The 21,356-nt window shown below is 38.6% G+C and overlaps 2 protein-coding genes across 3 annotated transcripts in view; both read left to right on the plus strand.

Annotated features, from left to right (window-relative positions):
• KIF5C (kinesin family member 5C) overlaps positions 1–21,356 on the plus strand; it is a 316,620-nt gene that overhangs the window by 211,370 nt on the left and 83,894 nt on the right. The gene's annotated exons all lie outside the window — the stretch shown is intronic.
• The window catches only part of EPC2 (enhancer of polycomb homolog 2), a 53,427-nt gene that overhangs the window by 21,867 nt on the left and 10,204 nt on the right, over positions 1–21,356 (plus strand). For both annotated transcript variants that reach the window (XM_081928902.1, XM_081928901.1), the window contains exons 2-8: positions 9,547–9,706; positions 11,822–11,967; positions 16,725–16,931; positions 18,167–18,315; positions 18,620–18,752; positions 19,841–20,032; positions 20,506–20,595. In XM_081928902.1, coding sequence (XP_081785028.1) covers positions 9,547–9,706; positions 11,822–11,967; positions 16,725–16,931; positions 18,167–18,315; positions 18,620–18,752; positions 19,841–20,032; positions 20,506–20,595 — 1,077 coding nt within the window. The remainder of the gene's footprint in view (positions 1–9,546; positions 9,707–11,821; positions 11,968–16,724; positions 16,932–18,166; positions 18,316–18,619; positions 18,753–19,840; positions 20,033–20,505; positions 20,596–21,356) is intronic.

Raw genomic sequence — 21,356 nt, forward strand, 5'->3', positions numbered from 1 at the left:
ACGCCCTCTTTAATGAGGCAGAGAAGGCAGATATTCTAACAAAAGCCGGGGAAGCACTAGAATCACCCGATTACCAGAGGGGACGACCACAAGGATTGGAAGCCCTCACAGCGCAATGCCTCCGAGTAGAACCTGCATGGGATTATAACACTACAAATGGGATCTGGTATTTAAACCTGTTTAAGAATGCACCCAGAATTTACCGTAACATCAGCCCTGTTCAGTTTTTATTGTTTGATGTTGTATTGTGTTTTAATTTCTTGGAAGCTGCCCAGAGTGGCTAGGGCAACCTAGTCAGATGAGAGAAAGATAGATAGATAGATGATAGATAGATAGATAGATAGATAGATAGATAGATAGATAGATAGATAGATAATATAATTATCATTATTATATTCCTTTATTGAAATAGGGGCACACCTGCTTTAGGGTTATGTGGCTCTTTTTCTTATGAACTTGTTTTTCTAGTGGTCACTAGAACACCCTCAAGTGGGGCTTTCTCCAGCCTGCCCTCTAGGTCATGCTCCTCACTAGCCCTTCTTCACACCCTTTTTGAGTGCTTTTGTTTGGCTAGAATGTGTCCTTGAACATGGATAATACTTCTTACCTGCCTGGATGGAGGGTAGAGAGGGGTATGTGAGTGTGTGACCTACTGTACAAAAGTAGAATGTGCATTTGTTGCTCCACTAATTTTTGCCTTTGGCCCTGCTCACCACTGGTATGTGTCCCTTGGCAGATTGTCCAGAAGGCAATGTTGCCCCTGGGTTTTTGGTTTGCTGCTGGTCATTCAAGTTAATTTTTCTCTTCCTCTTTCTTAGGTCACACAGATAATTAGATTATGTCTTATTGTAGTATGTCTACCTCAAATTTTGAGCTCTGATTGCTTACTTAATACCTTATAACAATTAAGAGTAGAGTGTGCTTCATTCATTTCTTTCTTTGCCTCTGTCATTTATATATGCTTAGAAAATTACACACACACACACACACACACACACACACACAGTTGTGGATTCCAAGGTTACGTTCTTTAAAAATAAATAAGCTCTGCAGTTACTTTAACAAAAACAGGGATGCTATGCATACTTTATTCAAGAACTGAATAGTGATTTAAATTGCTCTCTTAAACCTGAGAGTACATCCAATAGGCTCTTTTCTAAGTAGACATATATTGAATGGCACAGTTAAGAATCTTTCGGGCTGTTTTGCTGTTTTGCAGCATATCTAAATATTTGAAATCTTTTGAGTGTGAATACTTAATCGAGGGCTTTGAGAGAGCATGTGGCATAAGTATGTGTATGCATGTGGAGCTATTTTTGTTGAGAGAGACTGTAAAAATGTTCTTGCCTAGTTTCCTATAGTGTCGTGCTGCACTAGCAACTGGGAGATCTAAGTTCAGATTCTAATTATATGCTCTCTTTCTGTATTCTGATCTAGCCTGGATGGAGTTGCCTTTTCATTGTTTACATTTTTTAAAGTAGTTGTTTCCAAACTAGCTAAGTACCTCCCTACTCATAGTTACATACTCCTCTTCATTTTACGCTTGCTTTATTTCTTAATTTGTTCCCTTTGTACAGCCTGCTTCAGGCAGCCCTGTGTTACTTCTTAGAATTGATGCACATGCCTAGAACCCAAGGCTTGTACTCAGGGCTGACCCACCCATGAGGTAAGATGAGGCCACCACCTCAGGTGGCAGGATCCACAGGGGCAGCAGATCCAGCCTCCAAGGAATGCATCGCCCACTGTTGCTGCCACGGTGGTGGTGACAGCTTTGGCATGCTCCCTTCGAGCCGGATCTGCTGCTTCCTTGGCAGCCCCCTACCTCCATGTTGCCTCTACAGCGACCTCTTGATGAGCAGTTGCTGCTTGTCTCCCCTGCCCTCCAACCTTGTTCCCACTATAGATCTTACTCCTTCCCTTGCGGGGTGTGCCCTTTTTGTGGTTTGCCTCTAGTAGTGATGTAAGGTGAGAATATTCTCTGCTAGAAAATTCTCCAGAGAATATTCTCCACAAACTGTAAATTCTAATGTAAGTACCAGTTTTACAACCTACACATTAAAAATCTAGTAAATAATAAGTCAAGCTGTGTTAAGTAATGAATAATGATGTTTTTTGATCCAGTTACATTACTGGGCATTGTGTCATTCACCATTGGCAGTTCTGAAATGTGAGCTACAGAGAACATTGGGGGGTTTTTTTTAGTTTTAAAAATGCTATTCATTTAATTTGATGAACATTTGAATTCAAAAGTATTTCAACTATATGTAATAGCCTTTTTTCTATTTTGGTGTGACCTTATTCTTAGCAATTCTATACCCTTGGCCATACGGTGTGATTTTTTTTTTAACAGAAAGTAGCTTTAATGCTTTATACACTTAAAATACCTAGGCCTATACAATTATGTGTAACAGCATGTGAGGTGGCCTTGATTTAAACAGTTGGCGTTTCTATATTTTTATTTAGTTTTTGGTTGCCATCTGAACAAGTTTACCCATGAATAAACATGTATACTAACTAATTATATAATTTTCAATGCACTAAAATTATATTATTTTCAATGCATTAAAATGAATATTATCCTACTTTAAATGAAAATTCTCTAATATTCTCCAAAAGATTACAGTGGTACCTTGTGTTAAGTACTTAATTCATTCCGGAGGTCCGTTCTTAACTTGAAACTGTTCTTAACCTGAAGCACCACTTTAGCTAATGGGGCCTCCTGCTGCTGCCGTGCCGCCGGAGCACAATTTCTGTTCTCATCCTGAAGCAAAGTTCTTAACTTGAGGCACTATTTTTGGGTTAGCGGAGTCTGTAACCTGAAGCGTATGTAACCCGAGGTACCACTGTATTGGCTTACTGAGTATGGTATGAGTGAAAAAAAGCCTGTGATGTCCAATTCAGAAGTAGCACTTAAACCAGGGATCGCTAGTGAGGAGGATATATATAATTGCATTCTGAAGTATGCTTTGCTGTCAGAAGAATGTTTTAGAGTGATGTGCAAACTGGGCCACAGTGGTGAGGTGACAGACTGAATTTGGGGGAATCTTCCAGACACCACATTCCAGTGGTGGATGGAGCAGTTGGTTGCATTCCAAAATTTCTTCATACAAAAGTCAGGTATTTTTACACATACATAGCTCCAAACACTCAAGAAGTGTTATCACAGTTCATTCCAACCAGGCAAAAGTACTCAAGAAGGGCATCACACTGGGCTCATTCATTCATTCATTAAAAATATACAGTACACGCTTAAACCTGTTTACAAAAGGTATAATAGTGCATCCCTACTTTAAAACATGCAAAAGTTAAAATACTAAAACAGATTTAAATTACCTCAATTTTCTAAGCATGTCTAACAGGTGTTCTTCATGCTGCTGGAAAGTTTTTTGATCCAGCAGAGGCTCTTGTCACCAGAACAGGGTGGAAAGCTACTTTCACCAATTTCCTCTTTCCATACTGTTCCAAAAGGTCTCTCTCCCATTCTTGAGCATATTTAGAGGGCTGAGGAAAGGGAATCTCATCTGTTAGTGAAAAGGGAAGGGACACCATTTGATTCAGCCACCTATCTCCATCCAAGTTATATGAAAACTGGTCAAGTTACATGAACACTGCTGTTAAGAATGTTTGCTCTTAACTACTAAGTTATATCTTAACCAGTATGTTAAAAATGTTTCTCTTAACCTTCCTGAGCCAGGGGATATACTCTGGACCCTGCAAACCAGAATTACTTCCTGATCTATGTATTCCACTGGACGGTGGCAGTTCTGCTGCATACGTTCTTGGATGAAATGATTGTATCAACCCATTCCAGTATGACTTAAGCCCTTGCTTTGGGGGACAGAATTTGGTTTGGTCACTCTGATGACCTTCAAGAGAAGAACAGGAAGAGTGTGACTGTTGATTCTCCTGGAACTCTCAGCAGCTTTTGATAGCTTAACCACAGTATCCTCCTGGACTGCATCTGTAGGTTGGGGGTGGGACTGTTTCACTCCTGCTTATGGGTTTGGATGACTGCACCTCAGCCCCCTGGCAGTTGTACTGTGAGGTGCCACAGCACACCATCTTGTCCCCAGTTGTATTTAATTTCTGTATGAAGTCATGGGGAGTGGTTGTTAAAAGAGATAAAGCAACATGTTGCCAGTATGCTGGTGATACTCAACTCTGCTTCTCTGAATCTGGAGACGGTGTGCATACCCTAAACCAGTACAGTCATACCTCTTGTTACGTTTGGTTCAGGTTACGTCTTTTCAGGTTGCGTCCCGCGGCGACCCGGAAGTACTGGAAAGGGTTACACACTCACACATGTGCAGACGCGCAAATGACATCGCGAATTGTGACCCGCACGTGCGCAGACACGGGTTGCATTCCTTTCAGGTTGCGAACGGGGCTCCAGAATGGATCCTGTTCGCAACCAGAGGTACCACTGTACCTGGCAGTGTTAGAAACTGTGATATGAAAGCTAGGAGCTAAATGGCAGCTTAAAGCTAGGTTATGGGTGCTGCAACAGAATGTCTAGGCGTGGTTTTTTATTACTGTACAAGAATACAATGCCGAAAATGAATTAACTGCATCTAAAATCTTATATTCATTTTTTGCATAGTCTAGTCCTTATCTGAAGACTGCAAAAAAAAAAAAAAAAGCCATACTTCCCCTGTCTGCCCCCCTAATATTCTTATGAGGGTCCATTCTCCAGTCCTCAGAGAACGGCTGGAAGTGGGGAGGCAGCAAAAGGTCCTCCTTTTGTTCCAGCAGCAGCAATTTTAATCTGAAATCTTAGGCACAGTACTGCCCCCAGAGCTTAGAAACTGTTCTCATAAATGAAATTCCATGTCTCAGAATGCACCTAGAACAATGAACGCTAGAGCTAGAGTTTTGAACGCTGGTACCTGGATGCAGCACTCATGGACTGTGTGAGTGCTAATAACTTGTGACCACATCCTGCAAGATGGAGGCCCTATGCCTGGTAGTTCCCAGCTCAGACAATTGGGTGGTGTACTAACTTTCTATAGGGTTATATTCCCTCTGAAGAAGCAGGTGTATGTATTAAAGGTGCTGCTAGGTACACTGCTGTGTTTGGAGCACTTGGCACACCAACTGCAATTGGTGCCAACTGTGGCTGTCCCTACACAGGACTAGTGTTGGTAACCTGATTAGACTACTGTAATGTACTACATGTGAGGCTACTTGGTTCAGAAGTTGCAACTACAGTGATACCTCAGGTTAAGAACTTAATTCGTTCTGGAGGTCCGTTCTTAACCTGAAACTGTTCTTAACCTGAAGCACCACTTTGGCTAATGGGGCCTCCCGCTGCCACGCGATTTCTGTTCTCATCCTGAAGCAAAGTTCTTAACCTGAGGCACTATTTCTGGGTTAGCGGAGTCTGTAACCTGAAGCGTATGTAACCCAAGGTACGACTGTAGTGTAAAATACAGTTGCTGGGTTGCTTAGTGTGACACCCAGCTTTACACATATTACAGTAGTTTTGAATAAATTGTGCAGGCTGCCTATTAGGTACTAAGCCAGGTTTTGTTGTTGGGATTTAAAGTCCTAAACCAATTTGCTACTGATTTGGCTCTACTTGTATTAATCTCAAAGCCCTAAACTTGTGTTCTACCCATGTTTTCCACCTCAGTCACTGACATCCTGTAATGGGGCACTTCTTGTGATTCCCCACACCCTTGGAATCTGGTTGGCCTTTACTAGGGATAGAGCCTTTAGTACAGCAGGAATGTCAGTAGATGTTTAGCAGGTATCTAGTATTGGAAATTTGCCTTTTCTTTTAACAAAGTGGTATTTATGGATCTTTTGTAGGCTATATATGACTTTCATTTTTTATTAAACTATGGTTTATAAATATTTTTTAAAAAACAACTTGAGACCAAGGTACCTTGCAGACAGTCTCCTCCAATACACACCAAGCCAGTGTTGAAAATCTTTTGGGGAAACCTTGCTGGTCATTACATGACCAGTGAGTTGTCACTTGAAAGCAGTGTAAAAGTGGGCCTTCCCAGCAAAAGCTTCACCCTTTGGAATGCCTCCCCTTGGGTAATTCATGAAGTGGAGAGAATAATGACTTCTAAACAGCCTATTAAATTTTAGGTTTACTCAAGCTCTCCTAGATTCTGACTCTTACTTTTTTTTGTCTTGTTTTGTACTCTGCTCAGTTTTATTTCTAATATACAGTTGTGCTTTTATCTTATTTTTAATAAATCTATTGAAAGATATTTGCATTCTTATTGTTACTGTATTTTATTGTAAATTACTTAGGGATATTCGTTATTTTAAGTGGTATAGGTGTGTACACACACACTCTTTTAAGGGTCAAGGGTCAAGTCTTGAATGGGAAAGGCAAATTAGGATCCTTTCCCCATGGCAGGGGAAATAATTTAGCATTTTGCTTATAACAAATTCCATGTTTGTGGTTTAACACTTAAACAGAATAGACCTTTTCTGGGTTTTTTATTCCCTCCTATATATTCCCAGTGGTCCCAGCTGGGGAGATAGAGTTCTAGCCTGAAGGGGAGGCGTGTTCTAGGCACTTGTGGCAAGGTCCTGTACCACCACTTCCACTTTAAGGTTCAGTAAGTAAAGAAAAGAAGAGGCCAGGTTTCATTAAGGAAAGGTGAGACATAGCAGCGGATAGGTCATGGTTATTAAAAAAAGTCAGGCAAGCTGCAGTCAAGGCCAAAAGGTGAAGAAGCAAAATGGGTAGCACCCTGGATAGCTCCAAGTTGAGCCAACACTGGAAGGCAAACTTGAATGTTTTTCAGGCAACCGGCAAACCCTGGCTGAGCCTTAAGTAGTACTGTACATCTAGGCCAACCCCTGATTAGTAGAGCCTTTTGCCTTAAAAGTGTCAAACCTGCTTTAGGAGCTACTGACTGGTGGTTTGAGGGAGGCACAGGCTCAGGTTCTATGATTGCCTCTGAGGTGGAATCTAAGAAGGGCAGTATGTGCTCCTCAATTTCTAACCTTATTACACTTTATAAATTAGTCTCTTAATAGGCATAAGATAAGTTGCATGTAAATTTGTGCCATTGTAAATGGTGTGTAATTTCTTATCCATGTGCATCTTTCTTCCTTTCTTATTTATTTATAGTATTTATATCCCACCCTTCAGCCAAGAAACCTCCTAGAGTGGCTTATGTAAAATCAGTTAAAACAAGATAGTCCCTGCCTGCAAGCCTGCAGTTGCAAAACATGACATACAAGAAAAAAGGGCCAGGGTAGGAAGAAGAAAGTAAACTTAGCCACCAATTGTAAAGCATTATAATATTAATAAGCTGAATAATAATAAGCTGAAACGAGTTCAGGAGAGTCTTGCTTCTCTCTTTCCCATTTAATTGTCTATTGAATTTCTCATGACAAATTACAAATTTGACTGATAAGAGAGTTAACAGTGTGCAGTATATAGAATGGAGTACCCATAGGAGGGCACAGCTGACCACAGAAGTGAAGAGGAGCACTCCACTCTGAAACATTTTGTTGAAAGTTCTGCTTGTTCTATTATGCAGTAAGCCTCTGAGTATCCATGTTTTGCAAAGGTTGCTTTTGTATGATGAGATATCATTCATAAGGGTTTTATTCAGAGCATAATAGAACAAACTGATTTAAAATTGAATGTTATTTTCAGGAATAGATAGAGCATGTAATTAATGTGTGATCTTCAGATATCACCACCCTGGGGGCCTGGTGCTGAAGGGCAGCCTCTAAATCTACTATGTCGATACAATAAATAAATGCACATTAAGTGGGGAGTAATGGTTTTCAGAACTGGAAAGCATTTCTTTCTTACACTTTCGTATTGTGGCTATATTTCATTCTGCCATTTTAAACTTAAAATGCAAACATTAAACTTTCAGCTTCAGAAATTTGCCCCTTGAAACTAAACATAGTACTGTATTAACAATTCCTTGTTTTAACAGTTTGGGAAGTGAAGGTTGACTAAAAGCAAAAGTTTTTGAATTCCTCCTTAGCTGAGTGGGAGGTGAGCAAGTGTATGCAGACAGAGGTTATGATCCTTCACATCACACTTACCACGGTCTGAACATGGCCAGTAAATGGATGACACAAGCTTTTTCTTCCTTGAATTTATTTAATCTCATTTTTATAGAATGGCTTTAATTATTGATCCACTCTGCAAGCAGTGTGAGCTACATTTTTCCTCCAACCACTACGGTCATACCTCGGGTTAAATATGCTTCAGGTTGAGCACTTTCAGGTTGCGCTCCACGGCGACCTGGAAGTAACGGAACACGTTACTTCCAGCTTTTGCCGCTCGCGGATGTGCAAACGGTCAAAATGACGTCATGCATGGAAGCAGCAAATCGCGACCCGTGCGGATGCGGGTTACGTTCACTTCAGGATGTGAGCGGGGATCCGGAACGGATCCGGTTCGTATCAAGAGGTACCACTGTAGTCTCATTCAGTATAAGGTAACTGTGTTTCACACTAACCTAAGAGTCCACTTAAACATTCCTATACGAAACTGACACCTGTCTTGGAAATTTCTTATCTGAAGCACAAGCACTGTGTGTGGTACATGGTGATTAATGAAGATTTAAAAGAAATTATGGCAAATTTAGGATTGTCTTTTTGCAAATGTGTTTATTATTTGAAGTATAAGAATTTAAGTGATGAAGCAGGCAACACATATTCTGTTAGGGGGATTCATAATTAATATATTCAGTACATTTTTGCTTTAAAATATTTGTGTACTGAAAAAAGAGAAAGATCTGATCCTCATTGTGGATTTTAAAAACTTAATCTTGATGCTTAGGAGTCTTCATGGGCAGGGTAATCCTAATTCTGCCCCAGGATCTCTCATGGGGTGGAGCCACTATCCCAGGGCCCCTCTCCAACAAATGGGTTGGTTTAGGATCCAGCAGTTCCTTTGCCGACCCTGTTTTTGAGGCATTGCATGGTACAAGCTTTCTAATTTAATCAACTTGCAATCTATGTCTGCATTCATCATTTTCAGTTGTGTTGTGGAAAGTGAGCAGGGGCTTTTGCCTTTTACATCTTTCACACATCTGGAAAGTGCTTCATAAAATCTCTTCCCTTGCCAGATATCTTCTCATTACAGCTGCCTTGTTAAAAAAAAATGCACAAAAGTAATTAACCCACTAATATGTTTACTAGTACTCATGCCCACACATATTTATAGTATTTATGTGTGGTTTAACAGAAGAAGAAGAAAAATAGTTTCTATAAAGATTCCCTGCCTGCTTGCCTGCAGGGTATTCTTACTTGGCAAGGCAATGAGAGCAATCTTTCTCTAAAGTTTTGTTGTGTTTTTAATTGTAACCTGTGGGTTCATTGAAGAAGGATGAATGAGACATTCCTTTGAATATATATATATAACAGTTTAGTAAAAATATTTTTCTCATTTTAAGGAGAAGCATTATTGTCTATCTGACCTATTGAAATATTCTGAAATCAAGCTTTTTCAAAATTTTATTATTTTCAGTATGATAAGGCAGGATATTGTGCTAGTTGTTTTTCTGTAGTGCAGTAGTGACATCTAAACTACTACTTTCTTTTTAGGAACATCATTTGCAACGAGCTATCTCAGCACAGCAAGTCTTCAGAGAAAAGAAAGAGAACATGGTTATTCCAGTTCCCGAAGCAGAAAGTAATGTCAACTATTACAATCGTCTATACAAAGGAGAGTTTAAACAGCCAAAACAGTTCATTCATATCCAACGTAAGTTCATTGTTACTTTTTTTCATTTTTCATTAAATGTCAAAGCTAGAGTGGCTGCTGACAAAAGATGTCCACTAGTACTTTCAAGTTGAAGAAGTAATGTAATTTCCTCAATCCGTGAGAAAAGTAGGAAGGCCTCTTGGGAACTAGCCATTGGATTGGATTGGATTGATCTTTATTACGGCCATTGGCCCATCACACGACAGTTTCCCATACCACCATAATGTACTTGAACCTCCAAATTTAAAACCTCCAAAACTTACAAAAAACCGACAAGAGCCATTAGTTTTGTGGATGAGATTCTAGATTATCTTGCATATAATTCACATTGACAGAAACAGTTCGGCATCTTATTATTGATGAGGACAGAAATAGTAAAATATACTGGAAAGTGCAAAACCATTTTCTGTAGTTCAGAATTATGGCTTTATCCAAACAAATACACAATAGCATGTTTCCAAGTCATTCATAGAGATCCTGCTTTGGGGTCTTCAATGATGTGAGGCAGGTGTGGACCAAGAATAGGGCATTTTTAATGTGGCACCTTGGCTCTGACATTTCTCCAGATCTTTTAGCTTCAGCTTGCTGGCCATGCATTTAATTCTGGAGCCTAGAATCCAGTATTTCACCCTTAGTGGGAACAAAGGGTTATATGGATCCAGTTATTTGCCAGGTATTGTGTTTGGGATTAGAACAATCCATTCAGTATAGGCTTTACCATGGCATCTCTTACTGACATATGCAGGGGATGAACAGAATGACAGTTTTCATTATGCCCTTTCTGTGAATTTCTTGGGGGAGTGGTGCTGTTGTTTGGTGCTGATTATGGAAGGTAATTAGGTTCGTAGGCATCTATTTATTATATTAAGCTTTTCTAGACAAAGTATGTTTTTTTAAGGATTTCAATGCATGTTTCAAATCTCACTTTTTATTGAATATGGCACTTTAAAAATATTTGTGCCCAGAAATAAAAATTATTTCACCAAGGAAGAGCTGGTGCCTGAAATGTGCATCAGGATCCCTTTATAACAGATGTGGGGAAGCTTTGGTCATTGACCATGCTTGCTGGGGCTGATGGGAGTTGTATTTCAAGAATATTTGGAAGGGAAAAGGTGCCACACCCCCATTTATAACGATTGTTTTGTGCAATTCTGAATTTTTATTTCTGTCTTAGATTGTGGATGAGCTTCTTGTTTGTTTCATGATCTTGAACTCTTATGGACAAGTTAAGTTTTTGCCTAGTGTGAGAGGTTAGCATAATGTGAACTGTAGATAAAAACAGTTACTACTAGAGAAAGAAAAATAAATATGAAGTTTAACTTTATAGAATTGGAATAATCTTGATTATTCCCTTATTCAGTCTTCTGCAGTAGAAGGATGAAGTCAATAGGTGATAATCTAACCTCCTTTAAAAAGATTTATTTATATCATCTAGCTGTTGTTGATGTTATGAAAACCTTCCAAACGAGTAAATGTCAGTATTTGAATGATAAGGGTGGCTGATTGTGAAAGCCCTTTCATTACTGCTTTAGAAGGTTTTTTGGGATCCTAATTTGATTAAAATTGAAGGCATCCAAGGATAGGGATTGTAGATTTCATAAGGGCTCCCTCCTTTATTGTCATTGTAATTTGAGAACTGGTATTTGGAAAAAGTGTCCAGCTATCCTTTAAAACATTAAAGGGTATTAATGCCATTAAGATAGGGTGTCTTAACACATATTATGTGGTAGGATAGGAAAGCTGTCATCTTACATTAGGGGAAAGTTGTGCTCTGTTCTATATTATTCTTTAAGTCTTGTTAGTTTAGTAGCTCCCAAATTATTTTGCCTTTCTTTGTATTGTGCACAGTAGGTCACTACTTTGAGTCAGCTGAAGCCATATTTTCTATGGGTATCTTTCAGCAGCACAGATGCTCTGTTTTTATGGTGTACTGATCCTGATCTTCTGTATTGTCTATGGTGGAAGAGAAAGTTTTCCAATAAACAAGTCCTGCCTTTTGAGAGCAGCTGTTGAACTAGTTGACATTTTATTTATTTCCAGCTGATTGTTGTTAGTATGCATATGTCCATTTCACATGGTATTTTAAATTATGTTTCTGTCCCTTTTTTATTTCAGCTTTCAATTTGGACAATGAGCAACCTGATTATGATATGGACTCAGAAGATGAGACATTATTAAATAGGCTCAATCGGAAGATGGAAATCAAACCACTGCAGTTTGAAATTATGATAGACAGGCTTGAGAAAGCTAGTTCTAATCAGGTATTACGGTTTCCAAAGCACTATTCATCTAAGATTTCACTAATAAAGTTGAATTTTGATAAGAGTTCCTTAATGTGAATGTCTTTATTTATTTTTACTATTTTTTTGTGGCTGGGGCAACCCAGTCAGATGGGTGGCATATAAATAAAATTATATATTTATTATATCTCATTATGAAAGCCTTAAGCTTTACTAGTCTATGCAGTTTTCCTTTATCTGTTACCAGTTCCTCTTCCTTGTTGGGAGGTTGTATTGAACGCCCATCTCAGCTGTGGGGGGATAAGGCCGTCTGTACCTCTCATTTAATGTTGCATGAAGGGTCCTTATGGACAGTAGTTACATGGTTTGTGCATTGCTTGAGTCATACCTAGGTGCAAAATCCAGGAGGGGAGCAGAAAATTACTTCAGCTAGGATTTACTAATGCTGCTGTAGAAAGGACCACAGCATGCCTTTTGTCAAGCTAAAAGCTTTTCTCCAATTTAAAGAAAAACATGACACGTCAATTTACACAATAGACTATAAATCCTTAGTTTCATTATATTGTCAAAAAATTATTCATTTTAAGCTTTCCAATTTTTTCTTACTGATATTTCTTTATTTAGAAATTTCACTTCCACCTTGTGATTTACAAAAATTTAAATCATGGTATCATAAACAATCATTCAGTTAAAATATTTTAAAAATACAATAGAGGCAGGTATTGTGCAAGGTTAAAACATAACTTTTAAACAAAACATCAAGTATAAAGCAAGGCAAAGGCCTGCCAAAATGAAAATATCTTTACCAACTGATGAAAGAAAAGAGAGGGGACTGTTATTCTTCACAGGGCAATATGTTCTACAGTGCTGATGCAAAATTTTGCTCAGTGCTCTGTTCCAACAAATTCAAGAAGCACGGCAGAGCTATAATATAGGCGGCATGAGGGTCACCTGAACCTCACAAAACCATATTCAAAGTTGAATTAAAGTTTTATCTATACTTTGAGGAATCATTCTATATTTGCGTATTCTTCTGTGGTTCCAACAATAGTTTTAGAAATGCCTAGTGAATGAGTGTAATAAAAAGATTTTACATCTTCTTGAAGCACTAACTGCTATTCTGTCATATGAACCTTAACAGTTTAGACAAATGGTGTGGTTAGAGCCATCAAAAACCAGAGATTTTTGAAGCCATTTTATTCATAACCTGGAACTGGGAAATTTTCTTGGTTGTGTCATGTGAAGTGGAACCTTGGTTCTCCAACGCCTTGGTACTCGAACATTTCAGCTCCCGAATGCCGTAAACCCGGAATTAAGTGTTCCGGTTTTCGAACATTTTTTAGAAGCTGGACGTCCAATGCGGCTGTTGGCTATTGTTTCCGGGGTGCCTGCAGCCAATGGGAAGCCCCACCTTGGTTTTCGAACATTTTGGAAGTCAAACAGACTTCCGGAACAAACCAAGGTTCTACTGTACTTCAATTGGCTGGTTAAATAGTACTTCATAGGGCCTCTCATTATAGAGCAGACTCTGTCATAATTGATGCTAAGATCACATTTCTTCTGGAAGGGGGGGACTTGACCATAGAAATCATATACTGTCATCTTCTAAAGTGTAAATAAGATAGCAACTAGTTTAAACTTCAGGTACTGTCCAAATAATGATAGTTAATTGATCATTGATTTTTTGTGTGAAGAAAATAAGGCTGTGAAAGAGCATGGAATAACTTAGAGATTTGTGCTGAATATTGGTTCATTTTGACACTTGTGTATTCTTTCAAACTGCCAAAAGTTCAGTCTTCCATTCTCAGGCACTGGATGGCATTAAACCTAATCCAGCAGAGCATGTGCAGGATCCCAGAATAAGCATTTGAACATGTGGAACTGGAAAGTTGCCCATGAAATACCGTATTTTTCCGTGTATAAGACTAGGCTTTTTAACCAAAAAATTAGGTTTAGGCTCGCCTTATACATGGGTAGTGCTGAGGGGTGTTTTCTTAATTTGGAGTCCCCCAAAATTGGGGCTTCATATACACAGAAAAATATGGTACGTTTCATATAGGAAAAGTAGCTGATAGTAATAGTTTCTGTGTAGGTGCTATTAAATCATTACTGGCTGAAAAGCAAGGTATTCCAACGAAGTAGTTAACTTCATTAAGTGATCAGTTTTCATTTCAAAGAAATAGTTGTTTGTGCAAACAAAGAACAATAGAGCTCAAATGTCTTGAGCTCAAATATATAGAACAAATGTGTAACTTGTGTCAAAAGTAGCTTTACATTTTCAGGCATATAAGTATAATGGAGAGGTTGTTCAGTTTAGTTGATGTCTGGGTATCCAGTTACTATTCTCAAAATCTCAAAAAGTGAAATAAAAGATTTTTATAAAATCCTTGATATTGTTATAATTAGCATTGTTATCAGATGTGCCTGAAGCCAATGAACCTTGACAGAATTTAAGAACCAGTTCAACCTGCCACCCCATAAAAAGTTACTTTTAAAGTGTTGCAGCCTTAAGAGCGCAATCTGTGCCTGCATATGCAACAGCTTTACAAACAAACTTACAGTTAACTTCAGCAATTTTTAACGTAAGGTAAACTGCAAACCATGAGACTTAATTCCTGGTTCATATGACACAACAAGCCAACATTCATTGAAAATGAAACTAATCTCCACAAAAGGCCTCATCCCACTAAACAGGAGGAATAGAGGGAAGGGTGGAGTGGGCAAGCCATGGTTTAGCATTATTTGTGAACGCAGCCAATATCTTAAAAAGCAGTGGTTCCTAATTAGCTAAGTACTATGGACCCCATGGGGACGTGGGTGGCGCTGTGGGTTAAATGACAGAGACTAGGACTTGCCGATCAGAAGTTTGGCAGTTTGAATCCCCATGACGGGGTGAGTTCTCATTGCTCGGTCCCTGCTCCTGCCAACCTAGCAGTTCGAAAGCACGTCAAAGTGCAAGTAGATAAATAGGTACCGCTCCGGCGGGAAGGTAAATGGTGTTTCTGTGCGCTGCTCTGGTTCACCAGAAGTGGCTTAGTCATGCTGGCCACATGATCCGGAATTGGTACGCCGGCTCCCTCGGCCAATAAAGCGAGATGAGCGCCGCAACCCCAGAGTCGGTCACGACTGGACCTAATGGTCAGGGGTCCCTTTACCTTTACCTTATGGACCCCATGTTTTTCAAAAGCCAAGCCATGGATCCTCTACTTTTGGGGAGGAAATTATTTGGTAATTTTTGTTATGTGAATGGTGCTAAGGACCCCTTGAGTGAGTTACGCGAACCTGCAAGGGTCCATGGATTCCCAATTGGGAATCACTGTGTTGGAGTGTTTTCAGAGGAGGAAAAAGTAGTCCCAGAATGTCAAACTCTTACTTTACCAAACATACGTATTTCTGGAAACACCTGGGATTACAATGTGCAGCTCTTAGGAGCATTTAGGAATGTCTATAGTACATCACAGTGCACCAGAAATCAGTATTTTGGGACCTATAGGGTAGCTTTTTTTAAAGACTCAGAATTGCAGGGTAATGTCTGAAGCATCATCATGTTTTTCTAAAGTACTTGTCTCAATCCAGCAAATGTTAGTTGCACTCAAGTCCCATTAAAGTCTGTGAGGCAAAGTAGTTACAGCTAACTTAAGCCCCATTAATTTTAATGGGAGATAAGTGTGACTACTTTTAGTTAGAATAGGGCCGCTGGGTGTTGATATCCTCATTTTGACTACGAGAGAAGGCTTTCTGAAAACTCTTGTTTCCTGTGGCTGTGAGCTGTTCTCATTCTTCTTTATGATAAAATATCCCTTTTACCCTAGTTCTTTAGATTTATACCTCAATCCCACCAAAATCTAATTATTCCTATCCTTATAGTCATTTTGTGGCAAGGAAAAAGGCTTAGCAGCCTAGATTCCACAGCACTAAAGTTCAATAATTTTTATCTATGTAAAGATGAACTGACATTTTCCAGTTTGCTTTTCCTCCTTTAGTTGAATAAAAACTTGCTTTCATTGGGTACTCCTAAGGGCTGAGTGAATAAAATATGTAGATCTTTTCAAATACCTAATAGAACTCATTAGCTTATTTGTTTTGTTGCTTGGAATGGAGAGACCATTCCCTCAAGTAGTGTAGGCAGAACTCAGACAATTCCAGTGTAGCTCAGGGGTGGTCCGGATCTGTATTCCCTGGAACAACTCCGTTCTTCAGAGAAATTGGTAGGTTTGCCAAGGTCCAGATTATGGAAATGGCGAGAAGAAGAGAAATTATAGATTTATTTTGACACAAGTGTAGGCATCATTTTAGCCCTTTATCGTTTAGCAAGATATGCTTATTGAGGTACAAAATATTCTGACTTCGATCAACCCAAATCACCTGAAGGAACCTCCTAGTTTCTATTGCTGTATTGACAGTATGGAAATATAATGTGCACCTGCAGCCAAAATAACTGTCTGCTGCTACAGAGGAAGCAAATGATACAGACGCTGCATTTCAGACACCGATGAATAATTAGTAGTATTAAAGAAGTATTTTGTCATAAAATGTGTGATGTCTAATTTTTGTGCAACAGGTCTTTCTTTTTTTGAAGTTGTTAAGTCATACCACTTTGCTCTCTTCACACCTTGCAGTACTAATTGTATGAAGAAACCAAAGTTCTAATAGCTAATACGTTGTAGAGGACTGTGTGTTACATTTCCTCTTCAAAATTTTTATCCTGGATTATTGTTAAGAACAACTTTTAAAATAATTCCTTATGTTACACAACAATGTTTTTATATCTTTTCCAGCTTGTAACACTTCAGGAAGCTAAGTTGCTGCTAAATGAGGATGATTACCTTATTAAGGCTGTCTATGACTACTGGGTAAGAAAACGTAAGAACTGCAGAGGACCTTCCCTCATCCCCCAAATCAAGCAAGAAAAAAGAGATGGCTCCACCAACAATGATCCATACGTGGCTTTTCGGAGGAGAACGGAGAAAATGCAGACAAGAAAGGTAACTCTCTCAGTTCTGCCGTTTTCCAAACTGCTATTTTCCAAAGGTGAAATGTCAGAAATTCTTCATCTTATTAAGGACAAAAGGTGAAAATGTTGCATTGTTGGTCTGTTGCATTGGTCTGTTAACCAACTCATAATCAAGATGATAGTAAGGAAGTTTTTAAGTAATATTAGCTAGAATATTAATAAAATAAAGATCATGGGACTAACCACATTCTCATTCTAATTTTTGGAGGACTTTAGCTACCATGAATTCAGTGTGCCTCCAAAGTGGATCCTAATTTCCAATTTTTGGTTCAAGACTTTAGCTTGCCTTCTCTTGACTCTTTCTGCAGTCCATTCTTTAGTATGATTCAGTCTCATTTTCTTGGATTTCAGATGCCTTGGTCTCTGTATCTTATTAGACTGATGATTATGTTAAAAGATGTAACTTTGTTTATTTTGATTTCTGTTGTTTGTTTTTGCATTTTGGAAATAGATAAATATTCTATAGGCCAGTTGTAGATGTTTCCTTTTTAAGGAAGTAGCTTGAGCAAACAGTAGCTTTTCAGTTTTAGATGACACTATTTAAGAGTCATCTCAATTTGGCTTCAGACCAGTTCCAGCTTGGAACTGAAACTGCCTTAATCACCCTATGGGATGACATTTGCTGGAAGAAGGATGGAGAAGTGTGACCATGCTAATTTTCTTGGAGCGTTCAGGGACATGGACTAGTGTCCTTTGAGATTCACTGGCTGAGCTAGATATTGAGAACCACTGTGCTCTGGTTTTTCTGTTCCTACTTGGTGGATTCCTTCCAGAAGGTGATGCTGGGAACTGCTCTGTGCCATGGCAATTATATTATGGACTATCACTGTCTGTATCATTCCCTGTGCTATTTAACTTCTATATGACATTGCTGGGGAAAACCATTTGGAAATTTGGGCTGAGATGTCACCAGGGCATTGCTGACATTCGGCTTACCTCCTTTTCATCTAACTTGGGTAAGGTAGTAGAAGTCTTGAACTAAGTGCCTAAAGTCATGGACCCAATTCAGGCAAGACATAGGCTCTGTGGATGTTTCTGACTGGGGAGGTGAAGTTTACCTTGTTCTGGATGACTGTTGTGGAAGCAGAACATAATTTGGACCCAACCTTAAATGTCAGTGATTCAATATAAAGTGCAATTGTTTAAACTCAGTACGGCTACATCTTCCATACATGCTTTTTACTATTAATATTTCCTCCCCAACAGAACCGAAAGAATGATGAAGCCTCTTATGAGAAAATGCTGAAATTAAGAAGGGAGTTTAGTAGAGCCATAACAATTTTAGAGATGATTAAGAGACGAGAGAAAACAAAACGAGAGCTGTTACATTTGACATTGGAAGTTGTGGAGAAAAGGTAATTTTTTTCATCCATTCTTGTTAAAACAGGTTCTGCTTGAATTCCATAAAATAATATGTTTTAGTTGAAGTGCTGTGATTAGTGAATATAGTATGTTTGGTGGAAAGTTTCACTTGGCACATGGAGTGTTCTGTCCTATATCAAACATATCCTCTGTTCTGAGTTTGTAAATAGGAAGCAATGATGACATGCCTTGCAGGGTTCCTGTTACAATAAATAAAGACAAAATATTTTAAAGCACTTCACATATTTAAAGTAGTTCATTAATGATTAGCAATAATTATTTTTCTTTTTTGTTAAGATACCATTTGGGTGATTATGGAGGTGAAATACTTAACGAAGTCAAACTTAATACAACTGAGAAAGAGATGAACACCACTCCAGCAGCTCTTCATAATGGAAATCATCACAAGGTTCAAGAATGTAAAGCTAAGGTAAATGACTTGCATCACCATTAATTTCCCTGGATACATTGTCCTGTTTGTAATGTGGAAAGTGTGATGTATATGTAGTAATAATTATTTTCTATAATGTTGTCAGAAGAAAGCAGAAATAAAAATCTATCTTAAGCTGTATGTACAGATAGCAATACCTGATGTACGCAGCGAGCTGTATATCTTTTTTTTCATTTTAGCAGTTCAAAAATCAATAGCACAGGAGCTGAGAAGGTTTGCTGTGCTTCTTGGTTTATGCAACTAATTAGAAAGGGCTATATTTCTAGTTGTATATGAAGCCATTAGGTGGAGGCATTTCTGCATTTTACAATGCTTTCAGGTTACAGAGGTCAAGAACATAAAAATTGCTTCTTCCTTTAGTCCTCTTACAAGAGATAACTGCAGATTAAAGTTTTTTGGCAGTTAACTTTAGCTAATTTATCCAGACACATTTTTTAAAAAAATTGCTTCATATTAGTAGAGAAATAATCTTCCAGCACTGTCTTCGAATCATTGTAATGGTAACAGTTGCAATTATTTCATAGAGACTCATGCCCGCTGAGCTTTTAGAATTGGCTTATTTGCAGTACATATATTTAGATGGTTCTTTTTAGAAAAGAATGAAACATTTTCAAATATTTTAAATCAAAAAGAACATATTTCATTAAAACATTTCTCTCTTATATTTAACTTTGATGACATCTAGTGGTTATTACATTGTAGGCACCTATCACTGTTCAGTTTGGTTTATACTTGCCTTGTTCTCTGCTGCCACAAAGTAACAAACTTTGAGCAGGAAAAAGTGTGCAAGACACCAGCTTTTTAGAAATTTACTGAGTACTTTTAAAAGTTAATGCAGAACACAGTAAAGGATACTGAACATTATATGTGCAAGTTGTTGAATATTAAATTTTGTAAAAGAAATACTTGTTCAGAGTTATATAAACTTTATTCTTTAGGCAACCTGTTCATGAGCAAAGCTGAACCATAGTGAGATTAGAAGGGTGGTGGTGGATATAGACTGTTCAATGAAATAAGAATAATTATTAACAAATGGGGGGTTGTCCAAAATTTATTGTATACAACAGCATGCTCACCACTCATCTCTAAAAGAGGAAGTGTCTGATGTTGTCCGTCAAAAGAAGAAGTATCCAAAGAAGCCTAAAACTGAGAGTGTAATAAATCCTCAGCAACCCACTACTGAGCCTTTGCCTGTGATCAGTAAAAGTGATATCAAACAGTATGACTTCCACAGTTCAGATGAAGATGAATTTCCACAGGTAATACATGTCAACTAAGTTATAGTGACAGAGAGAAAAGGAAAAAGTTGTGTAAAATATAAATAAATGTCACTTTTTTTTTTTAAATGTTGCCCTTTCACCACAGCTTTCTGTTGGAATGTCATGCCACAGGGACTGGGATCCAAAGGGCTGTTTAGGCTTCTACAAAGGGCTTAGATGAGCCTGGTGCCCTTTTTGTGTTTGGGCAGCTCGCATCTCCCAGGCTCTCAAGAACAGTTCTTAAACATAGTCTTTGTGGGATATGGGGGACTAATGGAGAAAAACAATTATACAAATCCTCAAGTTCACAAAACTTGCTTCACCGTTCCTTAGATGCTGGCTGATGGGAATTTATTTTATTTTATTAAGTTTCCAATAAATGAACTGCTAAAACTGAGCAAACGGAGTACTTGTCAGTTATAATAAGTTGGCATAATTGCGTGTTTTTAAATCAAACTGCTTTGGCCCCCTAGGTACCCTCACCGGTGTCTGAGCCAGAAGAAGAAAATGATCCTGATGGAGCAAGTGCATTCAGAAGGAGGGCAGGATGCCAGTATTATGCTGTAAGGATTCTTGCTGCTGTTAAGACCTATCTAATTGATTAATGCAGAAGACAGATGTTTGGTCAAAAGGAACATACTTCAGCCTTCCTCTTTTTCCTCTCTCGTCCACCTTGGGTGTTTAAAAACAGACTTGATCTTCCTAAAATACTAAGCAATATCAGATTATGCCAGCTACAGTGTATCCAGTCAAGGCTGTCAAATGTACAGGAAGGGATATACCTTGAGGAAATTGGGGCACACACAGAACTGCTAGCTTCACTTGAACTATGTCAGTATGCTTGAAAGGGTAGGGCTGCCAAAGAGGTGAGGCTGGTGGCTACTAACTAGAGGGCCCTTTCAGTGGTGCCTTTCCCAACGAGGCTCACTCAATGCCTTTGTTACAGTCTTTGGTGCTTGGCGGAGGCCTTTTTATTTCCCCCGGCTTGGCGGACTAAATCGTAATACTTTTTTGATCCTTTGGAATACTGTTATTTTGTTGTTGATTTTACTCTTTTATGCTTTTTCTGTTTTGATTTTTCAGTTTTGGGATTTCATGTCCTATTTCTTTCTCTCTCTCTCTCTCTCTCTCTGTGTGTGTGTGTGTGTGTGGAGAGAGAAAGAGAGAGAGAGAGAAAGAGAAATAGGACATGAGAGAGAGGGAGTATACACACACACACACACATATACACAAACACTTAAACTGCAGGGGAAGGAGGTTGGAGCATATGAGATTACAGTGAAGGGAATTTGAAGGGATTTTAAAAAACTAATAGTGTCAAGAA

This window comes from Podarcis melisellensis (assembly GCF_964234715.1).
Source record: "Podarcis melisellensis genome assembly, chromosome: 1".
Lineage (NCBI taxonomy): Eukaryota > Metazoa > Chordata > Lepidosauria > Squamata > Lacertidae > Podarcis > Podarcis melisellensis.